This window comes from Dicentrarchus labrax, unplaced genomic scaffold, assembly GCF_905237075.1.
Source record: "Dicentrarchus labrax unplaced genomic scaffold, dlabrax2021, whole genome shotgun sequence".
Classification (NCBI taxonomy): Eukaryota; Metazoa; Chordata; class Actinopteri; family Moronidae; genus Dicentrarchus; species Dicentrarchus labrax.
This window is the reverse complement of record NW_026136713.1, coordinates 16,867,357-16,875,176: the sequence shown is the minus strand read 5'-3', so window position 1 is coordinate 16,875,176 and position 7,820 is coordinate 16,867,357. Positions and strand designations below refer to the sequence as shown.

Below are 7,820 nucleotides of genomic sequence, written 5' to 3'. Positions count from 1 at the left end.
TTCAAATAGTGACAGTTCCAAATGGAAAGAATGTGCTTGCTGCAGAGATTAAAAAAAAGGTTTTATTTCACTTTTGCAGCAACATATATTTGTCATTTGTCTCAGGAAGTTAAGATTGAAGACCAGGATAAGTATCAGTGTGTGTATTTTTTGCAGCGCTAGCCCATGTGGAGGAATGCATGCTGCGCTCTTCCCTCCCTCTCTGTGACGCGCAGAGGGGAACCAGAGGAACAAGCCCTCTGTGAGACAGAAAGGAAAGGGGAGACACAGAAACGGATAAAGGGGGAGAGAGGGGAATATTGTAGTGGGGAGGAGAGGCGTGCCAATAATCAAGGATTTTGGATGAGGGTGCGCGTCTTGGAGAACACATGGGAACGCACCGGATCAATTACGCAGCGTCACGGAGCCGCCGTGAGAGAAGAGGGGCTCCCTGAGGTGCTCCTGCTCCTGCTGCTGCTGCTGCTGCTGCCTGTTCTGCGCCGTACTGTCCTGAATGAGCTCGAACAGTGAACCTTGTGCGGGACAAAGTCAAAGTTCAAACGGATATACGACTCGTAGAAAGACGGGATCTTTCGCTAAGATGCAGGGTCTAAGTTCCCGGGCTCACGCTTTTTCGGTGGAAGCGCTGGTCGGGAAACCGTGTAAGAGGATGAAAGTGTCGGAGGGACACGAGTCAAGTTCAGCTTCAGACACCGGCAGTGATACGAGCATCTTCACCGGTGAGGCAGAAGGACTGTTGGATGTTCGACAATAGCCTACCTTTAATATACACGCATTTTAAGCACAATATGGAACAACAAAAGCCATTACAAAACAGGCATTTAACAATTATTTTCCTCAATCCGGCCTGTATTTTATTTTATTACATTTTCACAATTAAACTTGTTTTTTATATTCCATCAGTTAAAAAACAAAATGATCAGATAAAGGGGGAAAGTTTTACAAATATTCTCCATGTTAGTTGGAAAACTTTCCTTTTGTAAGATTAAACATTCATAATTCATAATCTGCAGCTTATTCAAATCAAAAAGTTAAAGTTTTAAACTTTTGGAAAGCAAAATGTTGCATATTTGCATATTATTAGACTTCTTTTCTCAACCCAGTCTTTGTCCTTTTATAGGCTTGAACGAATATTCGGTCAGCCAGATGAAGAAATCAGGTTCAACGCCGAGGAGGACAGAGGACACCTCCTGTGACCCGGAGAGACAGACTGTCGGATCAGGGGCTGAGGAGGCTGACCCCGGCGGGGAGGAGAGTAACCCGAAGGAGAGCGACTGCCGCCCGGACAGAGAGGTCCGGGTAGAGCTGCAGGGTTCCGAGCTATGGAAGAGATTCTATGAGATCGGTACCGAGATGATCATCACTAAAGCTGGCAGGTAGAGAATGTGGATGAGAAACACCGATTTTATAATGGTAGCAAATATGGAGAGGGCTGTATAAAAACCCTGGCCTTTAGGTGTCTTTATGCATTGTTTCTAACTTTCAAACTCCCAAGGGAACCATTACTATTCAACAGGTAGTTACTGGGTCTATTTATAATACTATCCATTATTTGGTATATTTGCTGAATTATTTTGAAGAAAACTTCTACACATGACCTAAAACAAAATAATGTGTTGACCTTTAGGGTGGGATCATTTACTCTTTTAAAAAAAAAACCCTTAATACTTTCTCTCAATATGATAAACAAAAGTTTACAAAAGTTAATCACACAGAAATAAGAGCAGGCCCCACACAGAAACCCGGGCCGGACTGCTTTAACAGTAAAGACCCATAAGACTAAGCAGTCTTTCGTTTTCAGTTGGTTATAATAACATGTTTGCTTCCGTGTTCGAGTGTGTTTTGTAAATGAAGCACAAGCTTGAGTGGTGACTATCAATGAGAGGTTATGATAGGATATTTACATGAACCGTTCAATGGTCACAGGTGCGCGTTTATGAGGTGTAAAACGGCTCTGAACGCGCTGCAGCCGTCAGGTTTACACTCTAAACAAATTAGCTGAACTCTGGAGTTAATGATTAATACATTATACACCAGAATTTGTATGTTTTTAGTGTGTATTTGTCTTATCTTGTTTGGGTTAACATGTGGAAATATACTTTTAATTTCACAGTCTATGCGTTTTTATTGTTTCTCTGATATTTTGGAATAAAAAAAGAAATAAAGCATATTATAAAGGTTATCATGTGAAGCAGATTTATATGTTCTCCTGAAAGTAACTGAAATTTATAAAAATTATTAGATTTTGTCGAACTGAATTAACTAGTTATTTATGATGCAGGACTATCAATTACATAATGGAACCATGTGACACAGATGTATTCTTGGTCGATTACATTATCTTTATCTTTAAAGGAAATCCATTTGTGGTCTGATATGTAGTCAGGCGCGTCTCGTCCTTCCAGAAATGAGTTATTGGGACATAACTACTTGCTGAAATCTAGGTTCCGTTTATTCAATTACGGAGAACACACGCTATAAATCTCGGCAGTGAAGATGCCCTCATGGCCCCGCGAGTTCCCTGAACTTTCCCTCTGAACTTGGCCGCGACAGGCAGGAAATTTCTGCCTTAAGGTGATCTCGTTCTGTGTGGTTTTATGATGTAAAATCCACGACGGTCAAACACACTTTTACCCGTTTTAAGAAAGGTTTAAAAGAGATTTTGTTAAAAAGAGATATAAATAAGTCATTTCTAATTCCTAACGAATGTGCTGTGTGTGTATTTTCTCTCCTCTCTTCAGGAGAATGTTTCCGTCTGTGCGCGTAAAAGTGCGCAATCTGGACCCGTGCCAGCAGTATTACATCGCAATGGACGTCATGCCCGTGGACTCAAAACGCTACAGGTGTGTGTGTGTGTGTGTGTGTGTGTGTGTGTGTGTGTGTGTGTGTGTGTGTTTATTACTATAACTCACTCTCTATCTATCTATTGGTGTATTTACGTCCATGCATACACCCCCGCAGGTATGTGTACCACAGCTCGCAGTGGATGGTGGCTGGAAACACGGACCACTCCTGCATCTCTCCCCGCCTCTATGTGCACCCGGATTCGCCGTGCGCAGGAGAGACGTGGATGCGTCAGGTCGTAAGCTTTGACCGGGTCAAGCTCACCAACAATGAGATGGACGATAAGGGACATGTAGGTAACCCATCTGAGCATGCGCTGCTTCTTCCTCTTTCTCCCTGTCCAGCTGATAGTGACAATGTATGCAGTAGGCCTACTGGTGAGACATTTAAGTTAAAATGGTGTGAGGTACATTTCTTTTTTCTTACTCTGGTTTATTATTCTTGTGTATTTTTAATGTCTTGACTTATAATAATAAAAATAAATTCTATACATTTCTTAGTGTGAGTGTAATTTGAGAGAGCTCACATCAGCTGGTAGTATAATGGTAAAGGAGCAGTAGAGTCAGTCTTTAAGAGCTTTGGCAGCTTCAGTCCGTCTTGGATTGCGGTCGCACACATATTGAACCATATCTTCGAGAGAGAAAGCCTGTATGTCTTTTAGGGCTAGAGGAAGTGGAAATCCTTCTCTGCTCCAGAACTTCCTGTAAAGGTTCAGTGATGTACAGATGTGGTGAGTGGGGAGACTACAGGAGGCTTTTCACTTGATCCTCATGTTTATAAAAACCACCCTGGAATTTATGTGTTAGAAGGATTCATTATTTAAAAAAAAGATGAAGGGATGTAGGTGTAGATGTTTGCACTGGAAACGAAACTTGGTTCTCTTAAACCGCCTCATAGTCCCTGCTGTTGTTGTGGTCAATCACCTTTTTTTTAAGCTGACACATATTGCAGTGCTATGGCATTCAATCTGGCAGTTGAGCTGCTTTCAGAAAAAGAAATCAGCTTGTGAAACTTTATATATATATATTACAATATTTATTTGGCTTCTGCTTTAACAGGTGAAAGGGAAAACTCGATATTTGTAGACCTCAGATCCCCAGAGCGGTCCAACTGTTAGTTTTAATATATTTTAATTAGTTTATTTCACCATATAATTTACCAAATATACAAAATTAGTTCTGCAAAAAAAAAAAATGTGTTTTAGGAAATTAGTTTTACTCCTACAAACTTTTTTTCTTTAGCAATATTAAACTCCCTGAGGCAAACATGATTGTACTTGAAATGTGATTAAAGATGTCAAATTAAAATAATGTCAAGTTCCACTAATTAATATATGAAACACTAATTGAATGATGTTTAAATCTATACATTTATATTCATTTTAATGTACGTAACAGCCCATGTACTATTGTATTACTGTATAGTATGTAGTATTGTACTGTTGAAGTATTATGTAAATAAATATAAATATTGTCTGTTGTGACATTGTTGTAAAATTATACTTTGTTCTATTATGATGTTACCTTCATATATCACCTATTATAGTTAATGTGTAATTGAAATTATTTGCATACAGAACATGTTTTTAAATGTGTATATCTTTAATCTTTAATATCTTTAGTCTATTTATGAATTAGTGAAGTGTCAAAAAAGTTAACGGCAAGTTAATTAAATTTTTTCTAGTTAGTTAAATATTGTTTTCAGTGTTCTCTTACATGATAGTACTTTGGATATTAGGACAAAAGGAGCAATTTGCATTGCCTTGACCTTTAGGAAATTGTGATGGATATTTTTCACTATTGTCTAACATTTCATCCATAAAATGATTCATCAGTTAATTGAATGACATGAAACCTTAGTTGCAGCACTGTATGTTTGTTTCTGCAGTTCAGCTCAAAGAAAGTGATATGATTGAGGCTCAACTGGTAAAATTTAAAACATGCTCTTCATCTCTTCACCCAGATTATCCTTCAGTCGATGCATAAATACAAGCCACGTGTGCACATCATCCGGCACGACCCTCGGATGGACTTGTCTCAGATCCAGTCACTGCCTGCTGAAGGAGTGCACAGCTTTTCCTTCCCAGAAACTGAGTTCACCACAGTCACTGCATATCAGAATCAACAGGTAACACTAGCTGAAACTGATCCGGTAGAACAGTAAAATACTTTAAAACATCATCACAAATTGATTTGACTATCAGTCAAAAAACTATATGTGTTTTATGACAGAATACAATATATTTAAAATGTTATTTGCTGTTTTAAACAACCAAATTTTTGTTTCTGTGCAAAAATATGTGCATTTACATTCTACATCTTTTATCTGCCAGAAATATTGAGAGAGCAAATATCACACAGTGACTTATATTTCTCAATGAGCCAACAACTGAGGCCTGCTTGACCTCTAACGCTTTAATCGGAATATCATGAAGTTGATGAGGCCCACTTCCCTGTGGTATCAGCAAAATCATAAATTTCAGTGTCCCGATTTTCTGCCAGGCCAGTTGCTCAGAGCTGGTGTGTGTGTTCCTGTGCAGGGGAGCTGACCCCATTGTTGGCTACCATTCCCCCAGTAACAGAGCCGTCCACGGGGACTGCCAGCTCTTTTCATCAGGGCTCATTTTACGATCAGCGAACGTATTATTACAGAAACTCAGTAACAAGCTGTGACTGGGCCGACTGCTGGAGTCCACAGCCCATTAAAGCACCAAATAAAACTGTGCGACCTCCAAGAACCCTGTTTGACATGGCTGATCGCCCTGGGTGCTGCTGGGAGATGCAGTCCCTGAGGGAGAGCTCTGCCGCTCTCCGTGCTGTTGTAAAGCTGAGCTCATTGTTAGCTTAACACATCAGCATTTGACACGTCCACTCTAACCCATGTCTTTTCCTCTCTCTTGGGCAAGATCACGAAACTAAAGATCGACAGGAACCCGTTCGCCAAGGGCTTCAGAGATCCAGGAAGGAATAGGTACGGAAAACCTCACAAAACATCGACACTTGGTTTAGCTCAGAAAGTACTCTGCTAAAGGACCCAAGAGGGATTTAAGGTTCAACCACTGACATTTGACACCACGTAAAACCTTCAAATGAAGTTGAACTGTGTAGTGCCGAATTTCACACCTCTCAGAACTATCATTTAAATACCGGGAATAACATTTTTCAGTGCTTTTACAGTATATGTGTGTGTTTGTGTGTATAGGGGAGTGTTGGATGGCTTGTTGGAATCATATCCCTGGAGAGGCCCTCTCAACTTGGACTTCAAGCCATTCACCATACAGCTTCAAGGTACAGTGCTGCAGCTCCTATTACTTCTCAGCTCCACGTTGTTTTTGTCTTTGCGAATCAAGTTTCTGACGTCCTCTTTCGACAGGGAGCTCAGGGTCACCAGCCAGCGGTGTGAAGAGTCTGCTGCCTCTCTCCTCTTCCTCATCCCTTCACCCATTCTCCACCTTCGCTTGCCAGGACGCCGCTCTCCACACCCTCGCTTTTCCTCTCTATGGCAAAGCCTCTGCCACCTCAACCAGTTCCCCGCTGCCTGGCAGAGCCTTCTCTTCCCTGGGCACAGACAGACTGAGAGGCCTGCCCCCGCTGTCTCCGCTAACAGACCTCCCGCTCCTCTCTGCGCTGCAAGCAAAGAAGGTTCCCCACTGTAGGGACCCATGTCTTCACGGGTCTCCGGGGAGCTCCCCCTGCCTCTTCCCCCTCCACAGCCCCCTCAGCCCCCAGGGGCCTTCTCTCCTCCCTCATCTTTCTGACACTGCGGGCCCCTACTGTCTTTACCGCTACAGTTTCCCCCTGAACCCCCAACTCACAGCTATTTCCCGGCACGCCAAACTAGCCGAAGACACCACAGACTGTCTGCTGCGCCAGTCTCCGTGGCACCCCACCACGAACCACTGCCTCTGACAGCTGGACCGCACTTTTAGGCTCCGGCCCATTGAGTGTAACAAGCCAAAGCTTATTGCAACAAAACAGAGAGGGCTGGTTCTCTATTCAAGCAAGACCCAAAGGAGCAATAAAGACAGAACTGTGGCTGTGGGGACTTTTTTGTATTTAAAAACTGTTTTGTACACTGTGTTGGATTTACCAGCACAGAAACTCCTCCAGAAGCGGTTTACGAGCTGCTCCTCTTCACTCTGCACACTCAAGTAAAGCCAAAAAGACCAACATTGGAGTGAACAGAAATGTAGACAGGATGTAGCTTTTTATTTGGGACAGAAAGCACAGTTTCTTTACCGCAGGGCAAAACCTGTTTTCCGCCTTAACTACTTCACATGCTGTAATGGTGTTACCAAAGAGCATCAGACCTAAGGTATGTAATATCAATATTAATGAACATGAGAATGACTGTTAAACTGACCATAAGTGCCCATTAAAGTATTTTTCCTATTGTTTTGTTCACATTATACCCCAGCATTCAAAATGTTCTTTTTCCACACACACTGTGTATAAACAAAGTGAAAAGAGGAAAAAACCTTTTTCCATATTTTCCAGTTGTATTCACATGAATACCCAGTGCATCACCATCAAAAACATATTGTGCAACAGGAGGTGATTTTGAATAAGAAATGAACCAAAAGCATGTTTGCATGTGCTTTTCTAGCTCTAAACTGAATCTCAGTGTCAGGCTTGGCCACCCCTGACTAATAACATGAGCTCATCAAGTCTCTCTGTGATTTTAGAGGAAGAACAACAGCTGCCAGGATTCAGGCGGCCAGTTTCCATTCCTGTACTTTATTACCAATAACAGGACTAATCAGAGACGCATGGGGGTGAAAGGGTTATTCTATACAGGCCTTTATTAGGCACAGTCTTTAACATGATTGGAATAAGGCTCGCTCCCCTCTAAAATGTGCTAAAGCATTGTTGTAACATTGTTCCAGGATCAACAGTAAATCAATACTGCTGTATGAGGACTTTCGGAGACATGTGGAAGGTTTAGAGAAAAGTGAATTCTAGTTTGCCGAATGAAAG

The 7,820-nt window shown here is 41.7% G+C and overlaps 1 protein-coding gene across 1 annotated transcript; it reads left to right on the top strand.

The window, feature by feature from the left end:
• The first annotated feature begins 288 nt into the window (after nucleotides 1-288).
• On the top strand, nucleotides 289-7,252 carry tbx22 (T-box transcription factor 22). Its single transcript, XM_051420736.1, has 8 exons — nucleotides 289-719; nucleotides 1,121-1,376; nucleotides 2,742-2,843; nucleotides 2,962-3,136; nucleotides 4,807-4,971; nucleotides 5,750-5,814; nucleotides 6,046-6,131; nucleotides 6,217-7,252. Exons 1-8 carry the CDS (start codon nucleotides 494-496, stop codon nucleotides 6,750-6,752), a joined length of 1,611 nt encoding a protein of 536 aa, XP_051276696.1. The 5' UTR covers nucleotides 289-493; the 3' UTR covers nucleotides 6,753-7,252.
• Nucleotides 7,253-7,820: the final 568 nt, after the last annotated feature.